Source organism: Rhinichthys klamathensis, unplaced genomic scaffold (genome assembly GCF_029890125.1).
Source record: "Rhinichthys klamathensis goyatoka isolate OS25496 unplaced genomic scaffold, OSU_Roscu_1.1 h1tg000123l_1, whole genome shotgun sequence".
NCBI lineage: Eukaryota > Metazoa > Chordata > Actinopteri > Cypriniformes > Leuciscidae > Rhinichthys > Rhinichthys klamathensis.
In genome coordinates this window covers 8,249,916-8,268,101 of record NW_026606660.1, presented here as the reverse complement: position 1 = coordinate 8,268,101, position 18,186 = coordinate 8,249,916, and the positions used below count along the sequence as shown (strand labels likewise).

At 38.1% G+C, this 18,186-nt stretch overlaps 1 protein-coding gene across 6 annotated transcripts in view; it reads right to left on the bottom strand.

Annotated features, from left to right (window-relative positions):
* The window catches only part of LOC130089008 (neuronal PAS domain-containing protein 3), a 332,370-nt gene that overhangs the window by 291,180 nt on the left and 23,004 nt on the right, over nt 1–18,186 (bottom strand). For 2 of the 6 annotated variants that reach the window (XM_056256095.1, XM_056256096.1), the window contains exon 2: nt 4,382–4,453. The exons of the other annotated variants lie outside the window; for them this stretch is intronic. In XM_056256095.1, the coding sequence (XP_056112070.1) occupies nt 4,382–4,453 (72 nt within the window). The remainder of the gene's footprint in view (nt 1–4,381; nt 4,454–18,186) is intronic. 6 annotated transcript variants of the gene reach the window in all.

Below are 18,186 nucleotides of genomic sequence, written 5' to 3'. Positions count from 1 at the left end.
TTAACCTCTTATCAGGCAGTTGCTAACACTCTAAATTGTTTCCCCCTCAGCAGAGGTTTGGCAAGAACGCCTTTCTCTTCCCCTCCATCACTCCCTCCATCTGTCTGCATGCCGAATTCCCTCCGAGTTAAACAGGTTGCGGGAACGCGTCCCTGAACGGTGCCTTATATAATTAATCAAACTCTCCGAGAGGATATCGATGCGATTCACATCTAAAATTCTCCAGGCAAAGTTTCGCCTGAAAGCAGGAACACAACAGAGCGAGAGAGAGAAAGAGAGAGATGAGAGATGGTGCAGGTGCTGCAGCATTTCCAGAAATCTGACATCATGCCTTCAATGGACGGATACAGTGAGACTAGAGTTGGGAAACAAAAACTGGTTCTCATTCAGAACTGGTTTAATTTTTTATATATATATATATATATATATATATATATATATATATATATATATATATATATATATATATATATATATATATTGGAACTGAAAGACTTTCATGACACCATTAATAGTTCTTGAACATCTGTATACATGCAGATAAAACCCAATTCTCGTTTATTATCATTATATTTTATAGTAATATTTTTATGAATATGATTTATTTTGTTCTATTTATTCTATCTAAATAAATTCCATTGAGATGTACTTGTATGGCTTGTGACTAGTGGTGAACGAGTGATTCCTATTTGATTCTTTTTATTAAACCAGTCAAAAAGATTTAAAAGCTAAATGACTCACTCGCTGACTGAATCGGTTGGAGAGGCTCCTGATTTACTGATTCACTGAACTAAAAGAGTTCCTAATGAAATCATGAAGGCACAATAATCATTAAATGGAATTGGAATCAAAACCCGTTTCTGGTCTCTGACCTAGAGTACTAAATAATCTTTTTCTAAAAATGTTTAGTTATAACTAGCACTGGGCCAATTCAAATTATATTTTGCCATTACTGCTTGGCAAATTTAAATAAGCATTATCTCTCTCTTGTGTCAGCTCAAAAACAGCCGTTTTAATAGATAATGTACAATTTCCTTCCAAATATTTTAGAAAATTAGGCTATACATGTAAATATCAATTGATTTAATGAAATTAAAGCACCATACTTTTGCCATTGTATCAGTCATCTTCTAATCCACTTCTCTATTGGTATTGCCATTGGAAAACCCCTCTCTGCTTGAGCACTAGTACCTTTTCTAACACAACCTAGTAACCCAGTTAGTAAACATTCTGTGGTGACGTGCATCTTACGCGCTTTCAGTGCAGACGGGCCTCAAGCTGGTCGCTTGCAGTGTAGACTCAGCGTGAGCCATCTCACATCACTGCGTTCACGATACTCTGATTGCCACGTTCACCATTGGTTTCCTGCTCACAAACTATATGAACTTCCTGTATACAGGATATTTGGTGCCTGTATTTTTCCCCCCATTATCTCCTCTCTCTCTAGTTCTGCCAGTTGGTGCTGTTTTGACAAAACACGACTAATGAAACTGTAAGCATCCCTCTGGTACTGCTCCTCCTTTCTGGGATAGCAAATTAATTTTTCCTCTGTACTGATTAAAAATTTACCTACCACATAGAGCGGAGCAAGAGTGGAATATGTAAATCTCCTCAAATTTCTCCACTTATATCCATATCAAATGTTCTAGAGATGTACATTTCACACGTAAAGCTGCCGTGCTGAGATGAGACATTTTATAGTCGCAAATACCAGCATCTTTTAGACTCCCGTGTATATCAAAGAGCAACATTTATATCTGACAGAGCGCCGGATGGCCTTGTACTGCCGAATCAGATGGGGGGAAAAAATAAAAATCAAACAGAAGGAGTTTATCCCATCCACACACACACATGTCCAGGACAGAGAGGGGTCTCTTGTTGTTTGGTAGAGTTGACATTTGTAGAATGAAGCGCAGAGGACGCGTTTCTTTAGCACGTGTGCTGTCGTTCCCGCAGAGCCGCTATCACCGGTTCTAAAGAGTGAGACTGAGCTCACCGCAGCGCTGATACTCAACAAAACACAACCGCTCGAGAGCCAGGTTATACAAGGAACAACAAACGCTTTTTAAAAAAAACGACTTTACCCTCTGAAGATGTGCTTGACATTTAACACTTCAGGAATGATCTGCGTTAGCTCATTGAACAGCATTTGATGCATACAAATTACCACAGAAAATTATTTCAACTCTCTTTGTTTCATTTAAAACGGCAAAAATCACAATTAGAGTGAGACCTAAACGTAAAGGTCATATTTTTGTTAAAGCACTTACAGCACATAACATGTATTATTTGTGTTATAAAGTTGATCAAATCGGCATACTCGCGGCGGTGGGATGTCTAGTATATCTGTGGGTGTTCAAGTACATCATAGTGAGGCATGTTGTTAAGTTGTAGCAGACGGCTTTTATTTAGACTATTTCTGTCTGGTTTTCATCATCAGATCACATATGCAGACAATAGAAAGACATTTATATTCTTCTGTTGATACTAGACAACAGTCTGGCAAAAAACCTGCAAGCTTGAAGTAAACAAGGAAGTTAGGTTAACTTACTTTGTGGTATCTTTGTCATCATTACAACAAAGTTGAAAGCTATCTTATAGCACTAGTCACATTTTAACATGTCAAGTAACTGCCTTAGTGTACCAGAAATGTTAGAATAGTTTTAATTAATTTTCCAATAATCGATGCAACAAATGCTGAGCTTAACTTGTATGAACCCAGACAATTCCTGTAGAGAAAACTCAACAAACGGCATTGAAACATGAAACAGAATATAAAGAATATTGATAAAATATTCATATCAACAGCAATGTGATTGCGATGTGAAAAGTGTGCTATATTACTGATTAAAATTTTATATATTTTTTTAAATAAAATGTTATTATATTTTTCTCTGCCTGTAAGGCCTTGATTACATAATTTCCAGAGACATTTATTCAAAAGTAAACTGGGTCCATTTTAATTTCATGACTTTAAGCAAAAGAATGAAGGTTTCTTCTCACAAACTAGTTGTTGTTTTTTTACCAGAAATCTCATAAAATACCACTGCAAATCTAGTTAGCAGTAATGATCATGCAAACCGTGCTATTGGTCTCACTTCTTTTACTGGATTGTTAAAACTGGGCTTCTGTATATAAAAAGTTCCAATAAAAAAACTCTACATTTGACTTAAAATGAAAAACTTGTGACATTTATACCAGCATGCGGTGCAATTACGAGAATAATGCAAGTGCAAAACCTTTATAATGGTTTCAGACAGCTTTTCTACAGAGCTAAAAGATCCAGGATCTTATTAAAGTACTTCTGAAATTAAATTATGAAACAATGCTTTTTATAGAGGCGAGAAAAAACACACGACTTCAATCACCTTCCTTTTTAAATCTTGTGGCACTGCACTAATTAATTCTATTGAAATGAGTCTAATTAAATTGGCCTAATAAGAGGCAGCTGACTGCCATCTCTGAGCACAGACACAAAGCTTGTAATAGTCAGGTTATCTCCACCGTCCACAGCCGCTCCGACAACGCTAAGCCTTGTAAATACAGGCCCCTCTTACACGGGCACCAATATCTCCGGCACTAGGGGAGACGAGAAAATTCCCACAGCCTCTGTGTGTATGTGTGTGCGGCGCGCGTGTAAAAAGACAAGCTTTTTTTTTTTTTTCAGGTGCACAAGGAGACGAGGAGATTTTCTTTCTCTGAGAACATATTGTTCATTTTGTTTAATTGATGGGGAAAAATAAATTTCAAGTCCCTCTTTTAGCACCTTGGTTTTCAAAGAGGGGCCCAATTAAGGGTCCTCAGACAAAAGGAGATTTGGAGTGGAAGAGCTCTTCTCTTCCTCCGCGAACACTTTCCCATGACAGAGCGGGAATGCCTTCGCTCTGGAGTCACAGAGGAGCAGTGTGCAGGATGCTGTTAGTACAGAGAGGGAGAGAAACGCAATCCTTTGTTCTGCTATAGCAGGATCCCGCTCCGCCGTCGCAGTTTAAACGCTCATCTTTCACGGCTGCTTCAGTACTGAGAGCAATGTATAATGCAGATGCTTCAAAATTCATACGGAGCTGTGTGTGATTGACTAAACTCACACGTTAAACACACTAGAGGCATCATGGATGGATGCTGCACATTGGTGGTGGTTGAGGGGATTCCCCCTTCTATGTGAAGCGCTTTGAGTGTCCAGAAAAGCGCTATATAAATGTGATGAATTATTATTATTATTATTATTATCATATCTGACGATGAGCCTGAGAATTTAGTTGTTTCATTTCAAATTCTGAGTCAAACCCTTACATTTCTGTCAACAGATGATGGATACATATTTATCGGACGTCATTACACTAATGTGATCAAAACTAAACAATGAAAATGCTGAACTCACTTTTGATTCGTTGACAGACTTTCTGGGTCAAAATCTGGATGCGTAAAGGCCTGTTCACACCAAGGACGATAACTATAAAGATAACAAAAACGAAATAGTTCTCAATATTAAAGGATAGCAAAGTTTACACCACAGCTATAACGATAACGGCACAGAGAAACGTTGGAATCACTTTCAGAACGTTTTTATCCAGCTGATGAATGATAAAAACATTGACAGCCAATCAGAATCCATCCTGCTGTAAAGAGCTCGAACATTTAAAGTGACAGACAAGAATAAACAGAGCGATATCGTGGAGGCTAATATATTTATTTTTATAGCTATTATTTTTGGTGTGAACGGGCCTTAAGACGGTTTTAAAAAATTTATGAATTTTTGTTATTTGTGGAATACTGCAGTATTTATCCGTGCTTTTTTTATTTTTATTTTTTTATGTATGTGCCCTCATACTCTTTAATCAGAATAAGGCCTATGTGCCGTTTTATTTGCGTTGTTGTTATAAGAGTAACAATAGTATATCCAATTATAAGACTGTCGATTTATTAAAATTTCCTTATAAAAACTGCTTACAGATTTCCCTGTATTGAATGCTGACAGCTAGACTAAATATATAGCTAACATCATTATGCAAATAAAACTTTGGAAATGAAACTAAACGATATGCATGCTAACCTGACATCTGATGAATTTGCAGACATTTGGGGCCACAATTTAAAAGAATAACATTAGCACACATTAAATGACACAAAAAATCCTTCAGGCCTGTCAAAAGTGTACAAAATCGATGTGCCAGCATGTTTCAAATAACACTAGTTCCGGATTCCAAAATATTTAGCTAGTCTCGTAAATCACTTAATTTGCACGATTCTATAAAATTGTTTGCTAGTAACGTAAATCAGACTAAGCGAGCTCATTGTTTAGAAACGGTTTGACACCTGCTTAAAGCGCCCATCGCTGATCAAAACACACACGTCGTCCAGTCCACATCCATCATGCCGTTCATCTGAAATGCCGCAGAGCTTTGAAATGTGATTTACTGGATGTGGGATTAACTCCAGCAAAGCAAATATTTGAATGAAACAAATGGCTTAGACAACTGAAAGACATGTGCTTTGAATCATGTTTGAATTATGATAAATTAGATTTCAGCTCCAATAAAATCTTAGGAAGGAGAGCGTGAGCGATGTGACTCGGGTGGAAAATCACATTTGGAAACGTGTCGGCCATAGTGTGAGGTTTTCCCGGCCCACACGCGCTAGGTCACTTTAACTAAGTGGATCCTGAACGACCGCAGGACAGACGCGATTAAACCTGCCATGTTACTTTTATAACATTTTCCTACAAACAAACACTGTTGCCTTGTGTGCTTACAGTCTATCCCGCTACATGATGTCAAACAGCAGACCGAACACAACCAAAGAAGGTTGGAAAAATGTTGCTACTCAATACACGACTCTAAATCAAACGCTCAAACCGTTACGGAGCTGGACTTCGAAAATCTCATAACACTGTTCCAGTGTATTTCAGGTTTGTAATACGGTCCATAAATACCTTCCTTTCCTCTGCGTTCCAGAGCAGACTGGAGGAGAGAGAGAGAGAGAGAGAGAGAGAGAGAGAGAGAGAGAGAGAGAGAGAGAGAGAGAGAGAGAGAGAGAGAGAGAGAGAGAGAGAGAGAGAGCGTCCTAAACTGAGCTACTGAATTACTTTAGTCTGAATTAATTGTCAGCCCAGCAACTTTAAGAAATTACTACAAGCTCAAGTAGTCAAGAGGTATTTACCCAAGAATTCCCCAAATAAACTCAATAACGGTCGGAAGCTAAATGGAAATAATTGTGCTTAGAGATCAAATTCTGAGGGGAAAAAAAGTCAATTCAAAGAAACATATGGGAAGCATTTCCTTACGGGAACGTTTCCAGAATGATCACGCAAGCTGAAAAATACATTCACGCTAAATATAAACCACAAAAATAGAGTTTGGCTAGTTTCATAAACAATAAAGAAGGGTAACTTTTTCAAACTCTGGCAATGCGCTACAGCCTCCCAAGAGGGTTGAAATGTTTCACAAGAGATGAGAGGAGCGTTTGTGTTGAAATAAAAAATGGAAATGCGCACAGCCTACTTGGTGGAGAATGCGGGCTGAAATCAGCCCCTTTTGTCTCTGAATTATCTGAAAAGAGACCAGCTAACTCGAGGCCTCCGAAAAAACCCCACTTTCCACCGCCGCCCCCCTCTGAAAATCAGCTCTTTCTGCCAGAGCTGGTGACCCATTAAGTATATTGTGTACATATGCAAAAGGGAGGCAAGCAGGTGTCCGGAGAAACACTGGAGCTATGTCACAGTCTCCGATGGGAGAGGAAGAAGAGATCGGCATGATGGCGGAGGAGGAACGGATATCGGAAAGGAGGGGGAGGGTCGGTCAGAGCAATGTCCTCTAGCCGGCACCCTAATGCAGTTCCCCCTGAAACATCCGCCTGATGGACGAGTCTCCTCACTCCTGCTTTCTAATCAATTTATTTAGCGGCTAAGATAAATATCCTGCGCTGAGGTCGGGGATTAGAGAGCCCTTGTTTGTGCTGTCTGTAAATGCGTGGTTACGGCGAGAAAGGCAAGGAGGGGGCTGTTACCGTAGAGCGGCATGTCTGTTTCTCTGTCCATCCGAGCGGCCGGGAGTGAAGTCCCAGCTTATGTTTATTTATTCAGCTGATGTCAATACTTTACACAGTCACTCAGGAAGGAACATCCAGGCCCGCGCTTGGCAGAGACGTGCACAGAGGAAATCTGCTTGTCATTGCTGCTGTTTCACGTCGCTAACAAATGCATCACCACACAAGTCAACCACAGGGGAGGACACACGTTACCCCCTCACAGACACGCATTACGGACAGACTGAGCGAGTTCCTGCCGAGAGAGGCGTGTGAATCGCTCTCCCGGTTCTGCCGCTTTGCTACTGATGGGTCTATAATAGTGTTTCCTAACCTTTTTTGTCTAATGTGCCCCTGCAGCCCTATAAGTAAGGCTCTAGTACCTCTTCATTGACACCAAAACGCTTCTCACATTATGCTAGGTTTCCTTAAAAAAGGAACTGAATGCAAAGACATTCACTACAAAAAGATAATTGCGATAATTTTAACTTTTTGACAGGCCTACAATTTTTTCTCTTACGCTTCTTTTTCATAGGTTGAAAAAAGCTAAATTAAAATCTTTACAAGTACAATTTGGTACCAAATACTCCTGGTTGGGTAAAAACAATTGTAAGTGAGTAAAAAAAACCCACTTGTTTAATGCATAATCCGACAATGCCCAATGCTGAAAAGAACATTTCAGACTAAGCTAGTTTGTTGACATCTGTTTCAAATGAGTTCACAAAACTGACATTAGCTTGTTTCTTTTAATTTAGACAAACTTAAATTTAACTTGAATACTCGAAAGAGAGAGTAAATGCTAAAATACTATACATGTTAATATTATATGTAAATGTTATATAATGTTTTTTGTGCAAGATTAACGTTGAGTGGGAGCTTTAGTAGTGATACATTTTTTGCTAAGATAATTTAGAAGAGTTTCTGTTATGTGTGTGTGGGGGGGGGGGGAGTTTGGATGCATGAACTTGGTTTGAGAACAGGTATATGTTAAATGTTCTATATTGCCATATTCATTCAGCAATTGCTTTGCTATGCTAATACTATCAAAGCGTTGTGTTACCAATTAGCAAGTTAGCATTTAGTGAATTAGCTAGTTGAAGCTTTTCCACTACTAAAGATATTTAAGTTGAGATTACATGATAATTTTAAATTAAATGTATGAATTAGATTACTCAAATATTTAAAGGGTTAGTTCACCCAAAAATTATGTCATTAATGACTCACCCGCTGACGTAAGACGCTGCTGACGTGTTATCTGGTGTAGCAGTTACCAGATAACACGTCAGCAGCGTCTTTTACGTCAGCAGCGTCACTGCGGACTCGTGAACGCGGATTGACAACAGAACCGGAAGACAATACAATGCTGAATAAAGTCGTAGTTTTTGTTATTTTTGGACCAAAATGTATTTTCGATGCTTCAAAAAATTCTAACTAACCCACTGATGTCACATGGACTACTTTGATGATGTCTTTATTTCCTTTCTGGACAAGGACAGTATACCGTACATACATTTTCAATGGAGGGACATAAAGCTCTCGGACTAAATCTAAAATATCTTAAACTCTGTTCCGAAGATAAACGGAGGTCTTACGGGCTTGGAACGACATGAGGGTGAGTCATTAATGACATAATTTTCATTTTTGGGTGAACTAACCCTTTAAAGTTTACAGCAATTAAAGTGTACGAGTACACAATTAAAAATCTGCCAGTTCTGCTTCCTTAAACTCTTATTTTCGTTTAGAATTTCTGATGTAACTGATTACCTCAAATTTATTTAGCTTTGCCAACTTATTTCGGGTTTACAGTGCACCTCTGGCAAACTATCATTAACATACTATGATTTGGAATGTCATAATCCAGCATACTGGCATGTAAACTGGCATGCTATTGCTACCATAACCTCAATTCTAGCACATAAGAAAATATAAATGCTATCACTGGTAGAGTGCTTTAATAGTCGATAAAAACAATGTCACCACATCTTCCTCCCCCAGCTCTGAGGTGAGTCATTTGCCGTGTGGTTGAGATTCTCCCCAGCTGGGAACTGGAGAGTCTTCAACTGTCGGTTTGATTGCACTAGCCTCAGGCATTAGGTTCAATCCAGCATGTCGCACCTCAGTAGTCTCACACAGACAGCTGAAATCTGGCTCAATTTACCTCAGGGATTTGTTAACTTTCACATACATTTAGCTGTGCAGTTGGCCAGCTCAAATTGATAAACCTGCTGCTCTTACTGTGGTGATTTCTGAGATGCCATTGCCAGGAACCTTCACCAAACCCAGCGTACCAGCTGACACACACTTGTGCCGTGTTCTCCAGCAGTGAATTGGAGAGACTTTTCCTTTTTTCATGAAACCTTTTTCATGAACTTGCTGAAAGTGAGATAATAGTAGAGCTTAGTGTCTGCTTAGCAAAGACTGTTAACAGGCCATTTGATGGATATTGTACACAAAACTCAAAAGAGCTTTCATAAAACATAGCAAGCTCCAATCTGACTGTTTTTGGCACTGACTGTTCATGGCACTGAATCTTTGATGTATAGGCCTACTTGAAAATATCTGTTTAAGATTGGTGCAGGAATGACGTGAGAACCAGGAAGACTAATTCACCACTGGTTCCTTTGAAAAAAAAAAAATGTATGCGTAAAATAAGGTCTGTGGTACACATAACTTGACGATACTTAGGCGTCTTGATTTACAACGTAAACTGCACACACTCACACACCAAGCTGTCTTATCTAGTTACTTATTAAAAACGCGTACGTTTTCAAAAATAAACATAACTGCTTCAAAATTCTACTTAATTCTAGGTATGGGTGTGTGTAACTTACTTTGTAGAACAAAACGTAAAGTATCGTTTACCATTTACCACTCATAAATTGAAAAACCTTATTAAAAAACCCCAAAGGAAAACCTCGAAGTAACCAGCAGCGAATTAGACTTCCGGGTTCAGACGTCATACAAGCACCACTCTATTAGTAGTTTGTAAACAAGTTAAAATAAATTAACTCTAATTTAAACCCTTTTTTATAGTTTTAACAATATGTATAATATTTTTTTATGATAAATGAATTGTAATATTAATAATAAAATATAACATTTATAATAAAATGTAATTATATTTTACAAAAAAATACATTTATACATTTATATATATATATATATATATATAAGATACGATTATTCATTACAAATTAATGAAAAGTCATCTGCATCAATGCAAAAACAGTGCATTATATAACACTTAAAAACAAAAGACACAAAAATGTAAAGCTTTTTAAATACAATCAGATACAATTTTCCAATTAGGAATATACATTAGTACATTATAACCAACAGTTACGAAACTAAACCGATTCCAGTAAGATCAAACTTGTCCAGGCTGAAATCATTTATCTGTTCGACATGGTTTTCAGAGCAGTATATAGTTTTCTGCTTGGAGTGAGAATTTTAAAATCGCACCACAAATACAGTATGGCAGTACCTGTTGACACATTTTTAGCATTGCACTGTATGTAGAGTCATACCACCCAAGCATAAGCATACTATGGCTAGACACTGTACATGTTGGTCAGACGGCTATTTCCTGTCTAAGTGGCGGTTCTTGGCCAAAATTACCTGCTATGAAGATCAGACTTTAAGACTACCACCAGCTTCACCAGAACAATGTCATTCCTTACAAACGTTATGTGTGGAGAAAAAAGTACAGAACCACTCTAAAACCCAAGAGAGGCAATGGGGGGAAAAAACTGTTATTTAAATGTAAATAAATAGGAATTTTTATCTGCTTCTTCCTCTTAAAGTTTGCTGCTTTATCTTCCAACTCCTCTGGCTTTCCTCTGCAGTCTCTCGGTCTATTACAGAACCTCCAGCGCAGGTCACACCGAACAGAACACGAGACGCATCCTGGACCTGCCTGCTGGAATTAATGTGGCCGGGAAACAGGCCTTGCTATCGGCTTGAGACCATTACCACATGTCATTTGTCATTTTCTATGATACCACAATGCGCTAACATTTAATTTTCTGCCGCACTTTATCAGTGGCCAAGTTCTCTCTCTCTGTGCTCCATTGTTTTTGACCTATATACATACAGCAGGCCAGACGGATGAGAGGAGAGCATCCATCGTCCGGCCTCTGCCTCTGACATGCATCAGACATGCTAACAGCTTCCCCTTCGCTCGGGTCTGTGGACAGTGCATGGGAAGAAACTGAACAAGACCCTTCTTAAGAACAACAGAAAGAAAAGAGGTGGATGGTTTCAAAGGTGACATATGTGTGTCCACATTCTGTCTGTAACATGTTACTTCTTCATCAGTATCAGTACTAATCAATATTGCAGTTCTTTCAGACAATTATCGGTATGACATCCTGATATTGGAAGCAAACAAAATCATCAGGACAAATTCTTCCAGTTCTTACTAGGGATGCACCGAAATTTCCAGTAGCACCTCATTGCAGTACACAAGATCCAGGGGGCGGAGTTGGATCCAGATCTAAGGGGTGGAGTTGGGTAGGATTAGGGGTGGTGTTAGGGATCAGGGGGCGGAGATGAGTAGGATTAGGGGTGGGGTTAGGGATCAGGGGGCGGAGATGAGTAGGATTTGGGGTGGGGTTAGGGATCAGGGGGCGAAGATGAGTAGGATTAGGGGTGGGGTTAGGGATCAGGGGCGGAGATGAGCAGGATTTGGGGTGGGGTTAGGGATCAGGGGGCGGAGATGAGTAGGTTTAGGGGTGGGGTTAGGGATCAGGGGGTGGAGTTGGGTAGGATTAGGGGTGGGGTTAGGGATCAGGGGGTGGGGTTGGGTAGGATTAGGGGTGGGGTTAGGGATCAGGGGGCGGAGATGAGTAGGTTTAGGGGTGGGGTTAGGGATCAGGGGGTGGAGTTGGGTAGGATTATGGGTGGGGTTAGGGATCAGGGGGCGGAGATGAGTAGGTTTAGGTATAACCCTAACCCTAACGCAATTTGGATCCAACTCCCCCCCTGGATTTCGTGTTCTGTAGTGAAGACAATCTCGAAATTTCGGCTACTGAAAACTTTGGTCAACAGCTATTTTCGGTTTGGGGCCAAATTGGCTATGGAGGGCCGAAATCAGTGACTGAAACAGACGTTTCGTTAGCTCTTCTTCGATGGCTCGTTTTTGACTTGTGTTCAGCGCCTATTTCATGCACATAACGTGAATAAGCTACAACAATCATACATGTCAGCTGTGTGGACACTAGCTCTGGAATGACAATGTTAATTTCTCGATTTTAATCGGTAATTATATGGTTTCTTAAATTTAAAATCTTTTAGTCTGTGCCGTTTTCTGTTGATGCGCAGCTTGAACAAAACTTCACTCAATACGTGTAGCGTGTCTGCAATCCAATAATCACAAAAAGCTTTGTGCTTTGTTACTTTTATAATGAAGCAAAGTCTCAACTTTAAAATTCTATTTTTTTATAACAAAATTCTTTAATAAGGCGTAATACACCTCAGTTCAAGCAGCAGGTGAACAGATCATCTCTTCCTCTTTACTACTAGATACAGCACAAAATAAACATGGCTGAACAGTGAACACCATGTACAGAAGGTATGTAAAAAGATTAGGGGTGTAACGATATTCGAACCGAACCGAAAAACCGCGATACAGAACACACGATTCGAATCGCGATACTCTCATTGCGTAGCGAACACGCCCCTCCGCGCCTCCTGCTACCCCGGCCCCGCCCAGCCCGGCTCAATGGACCTCATGTCTTGTGTGCAGTACACAACGAATTCAGTTTTGTAGCTAACCACCATTAACACCAAATAACAAGCTCCGTGTTTTGTTACTTTCGATAATAAGCAAGGTGTAATCTTTCAAATTCTGTCTATTTGATCACGAAATTCAAACAATAAATGGCGTTTTGGCGCTCTTTGATGTGGCGTGACAGATCGCTGTAGGCCTACTAAGCTCCTCATTTCAAACGGCAACGCGGCGCGCGGGTAAACGCGATCATCTCTTCCTCAGTTACAGAATGGACACCTGAAGGTATGTTGAAAGATGCAGTATACTTACTAAAAAGGCATCATAACTCGTGTAATCGCTCAATCAGTGTTTCAGCAGCGGAAAGACGTCAATAAAATAGCATAGCTTGTCACTAGCATTATATTTACCTCAACAGGCAAGTGATTCAGTGTCCACAACTTCCTATAAATGGTTAAATGAACTCTTGCACTAAATAAATGCACCATGTTAGCCTATATATTATATTTTACTTAACCTGTTAATGATATCTTGATTATTTAATGTATGTTTAAAATATCTTTCATGAAAATGACAACTGTGTAAAGTATTATATTTCAATAACAAATTAGAGTAAAACACAAGTTAATGCAAAAACTGCCTTATGTTCAGTTTACATGTTTTCATACAATGTGTTGTGTGTTGATTATTATATCTAAAAAATAAATAGCATCTGAATTTAGGTTAAAAGTCTAGGCTACAACCTTTAATGTTATAGTAATGTGCGGCTCCCTATATAGTTTACAGATTTAGCAGATTTTTTTTTTATCCTTGTGAAACGTTTAATTGTAATTGAATTAATTTAAAGACAAAGACAATTTTTTCGTTAAACCACTGTTTAAAAAAAAAAAAAAAAAAAAAAAAAAGCAATTTTAGCTTTCTAAACCGAACCGAATCGAACCGAGACGTCAAAACCGTGGGAAAACCAAACCGTCAATTTTGTGTATCGTTACACCCCTAAAAAAGATACATTACAACTTATCGAAATGAATCCTGTCTCAACTCTCAAGTAATCGCTCAATCAGTGTTTCAACCGAGGGAAGACGTCAATAGAACAGCTTGTAGGCTATACAATGCCACTTGTTAACCTCAAGAAAGCTATTCGATGTCCATAAACTCATTAGTTAGTTTGATAAATATATGTATGTTTGAATAAATCTGTCATGAAAACAAGTTATTAGTTTATTGTCGCTTTAATGTTTATATTTCGCCATGAAACTGGAGTAGAAACAATTCTGTTATTATAAAGTTGATATAAACTGCCTTGTGTGCAAATGAAATGTTTGTGCAACTCAGTTTTAGCTATTTGAGTGTTGATTATTAAATAAGTTAGAACAAGTAATTGATCATCAATTTATTTTCAAGTAATTCATTATCAATTTATTTTCAGTTTCGGTTTTCGGCCAAGTGAATTCTGAAAGTTTCTGCCCAGAATTTTAATTTTAGTGCATGCCTAGTTCTTACAGTATATTCTACTTCTACGGAAGAATTTAAATAAAGTTAGTAATTGGTTTGAACAACATCTTGTATTAAAAATAGGAGTTATTTTATCTAATGGTATAGATTTATAATATCAACTATTATTACTTGCCATAATTTCCTTCTTGTTGCATTTTCTTCTAAAAAATCATGTTTAAATGTGTGCATGCTAAAAGAGAAATGTGAGCATGCAGGAACACTGGATGTGTGTGTTTTTTTCATTGGCTGTCCTTGTTCAGTCTAATGCAGCATGAAAGAAAAGCAGAGAAAGCAAAAGACAAGACGCACATTACTTAGATAAAACACGGGCTGGGGCAACATGAAAGACCTGCTGCAGACACCATATTTCAATGAGACGTCCGTCCTAAGCTAAAATAATAAATACAAATGGATGGGCTGCAGGAAGATGAGAGGTCATAGTGGTTTGAAGAAGAAAGAGGGATTTAGAGGAAGACAGACGACATAAAGCAGTGAACGTGAAGTAGATGACAGACAGTCGGAAAAGGTAGGCCAGAGACACCACAAGCCGAGATGAGACTCAGCGGGTGAAAACAGGGATCGATCGTGTGACATCACCGATGAACTGCTTTGATTGGATCAATTCCTTCTGTTGCTGATGTGTAGAACAGATTACAGTGGTGAGACGGAGACGATATCGCATGTGTTTCAAGTGGCGAACAAGGGCTTTGGCGCATTTATCCATGACAATGAGACTGCAGTTATGAAGGTTAGGAGGAAGTGACATCATCAGTTGCAATCGCTGCTGAAAACTTGTGGGTTTTCATACATGCACGCACTGTTATAGAATTCCCTGAAAGTTGTTGTCATTTGACAGATTTCCATGGGGATATTTGCTCTCTTCAGAAAAACATATTCTAGGCTGCTTGTCCTCCGTACATCATAAAGTCGCATTGTGGTTAAAAATCAGCTACCGAGAAAAATAATTAGACTCCACAAAGGCCCGAAAACCCACCCCAAGGTCTTTGGCGTCACTTTTCAGTCATGCACACGCGTCATTAACACGAGCAGTGAGCAGCAAACCCTCAGAGAACTGCTCTAAATCTCCAGGCCTTTGGTCCACCAAAACTTCTCTTTCTATTTGAGTGAACTAATACAAAAGCTCAAAATATGTGTTCAAGTAAAGATCACTTCAAATCCGTTTCATAACCTCAATACTACAAGTAGTGTGTAATCATTTTTTTCATTATGGCAGACAACAGATACCCAAAATGAAAACAATGGTCAATATTATAAATCTATACTGTTTCATCCGACTTTTCAAAACAGATACAACATTTACATTGGGTGAAATCACATGCTTAAAGTGAAATAAAGCATCAAAACACTTTAAAATGGAGTACAAAAGATAGGTGTACTGTTTAGTACATTTGAAACCTGCCATAGAAAAGCAGCATTGCTTGAATCAGGCATTATCTGCTATATCAGCCTAATCATACCAATACAATATCAATGTAAAAGCAAAATACAACTATTAAAAGGGTTAGTTCACCCAAATATGAAAATCCTGCCATCATTTACTCACCCTCATGCTGTTACAAACCTGTATGAATTACTTTCATTAAACACAAAAGAAGATATTTTGAAGAATGTTGATAATCAAACAGTTGATGGTAACCATTGACTTCCATAGGGGAAAAAATACTGTGGAAGTCAATTGCAACCGTCAACTATTTGGTTGCCAACATTCTTCAAAATAACTTGTGTTCAGCAGAAGAGAGAAACTATTACAGGTTTTGAACAACATGAGGGTGAGTAAATGATGGCAGAATTTAAATGTTTTAGTGAACTATCCCTTTAAACTACTATTAGACTATTAAACATGCTAGTTTTAAAACGGGCCATAGAAAAGAAGCATACTTAAACTGGAAAAATATTGGATTATCTTAACTACTCTGGTAATATCACACCAATACTGTACAAATATATATTTTTTAAATACTTCAAATTACATTGATGGATAAATATGTCATAGATATGGTGACCAATTTATTTTGCATCCCAACTAATAATACATTGGGATGCAATATTATTTGTACTACTCGTACTATACTGTAATGCAAAAATGATTAATGTTCTGACCGTAAAAGACAGGGCCAGACCAGACTGGAGCAAAGCATACGCAGCAATGTTTACCTCAAACACGTCAGCTGAATGTAAAGCTTGCTGTGCTGTGATGCTGAAATACATCAGCTCATGGCCACTAACAACCAGCCAAGGCTTGAAATCCTCTCTCTGTCTCTATTTCTCGTGCCCTCTGCTCTCAGCCCTCCCTCTCTACATTCAAGTTGTCTCTTTTTCTCTCAAAGACCTCTCGCTGTGGTCATGTCCAAGCCCTCTTTCATGTGTCTGCTCACTGCAGGTCCATTTCATGTCACGGCCACGTAATTACCGATTTGTTTGGGGAGAGGAGGGATGGATGGATGGATTCCATTTCAAAAAAGACATGAGGATTAAAACGAGATGTAAACATTAAAATTAGCGGGAGGAAAAAGAGCTAGATTTTTCTCTTTTTTTCCCTGAATCAATATCATTGCTTTGACAGCACACTGAGCTTGTGTGAATTGAATGTGTCTGAACAGATCGCTAAAGCTTTGAGAGTGAGCCAGTCGGGGACAGACCTCAGAGAGAACAACACTTTTAACGCTTTCACCCACAGCCAAATGAGAGAAACACCCAGAAAGAGCGCAAAAAAGAGAATGGACGAGCCAGAAAAGGAGGGAAATGGACTTCTAACGGCAATAGATGCTGGTGAAACGGCCACATGTAAAAAGGACACTCTCTGCCACACAACGCTGCATTAAATGACGGTCAGGAAACGTACAATGCCTGTACAGTTGCAACAGTGACCGCCTCGATTGGTTCCAGGAAGTGTTTTTCCCATTCATTTTCTCCATTGGGATTTGTAAAAAATCTTCAATAAAGAGTTCATAGCCACAAATCAAAATATGCTGCGAGATGAATCATAACCTTTGAAATTTCAGTCAGTCAAAAGTTGCATGTGATCAACAATAGAGAAAATATATATATATATATATATATATATATTCTGAAATATTATTACAAATTAAAATAACTGTTTTCTAGTTTAATATAATTTAAAATGTAATTTATTCCTGTGATCAAAGATGAATTTTCAGCATCATTATTCCAGTCTTCAGTCAGATAATCCTTCAGAAATCATTCTAATATGATGATTTACTGCTCTGCTAATATATATATATATATATATATATATATATATATATATATATATATATATATGTGTGTGTGTGTGTGTGTGTGTGTGTGTTATTATATTTATATATATATTAACATGTGTGTGTAGTGCATGTCTGTCTGTATACATATACACACACAAATACATACTGTATATATACACATAAATATACATACATATGTGTGTGTGTGTGTGTGTGTGTGTGTATACAGTATATACACACAGATATATATATATATATATATATATATATATATATATATATACAGAGAGAGAGAGAGGGGGGGGTGAGAGACATGTAAACAAAAACTTTTGTTAGATGTGATTAATTGCAATTAATCGATTTGACTGCACTAATATATATATATATATAAATATATATGAGCACACACAAACACAGAAAGTACAATATTAATAATAATAAAGAATAAAGTAGTATAAGAATAAGTAAGAAGTATAAAATATCAATCACAATGCTTTATGGGATTGGGCAGTCATTACTGAGCTCTTTAGCAGAGATCTCTGTTTCCACGGTAACAGTGTTTTCTCTGGATATCGGATACTGTAGTTCTTCACTGGAAATTTGTCTATTAAACATTGAAATCACACTGACGTGGCTTATATAGACGCATACACAATCATTTAACATCCTCAAACTCTGAGCTTAAGGAGCACTACA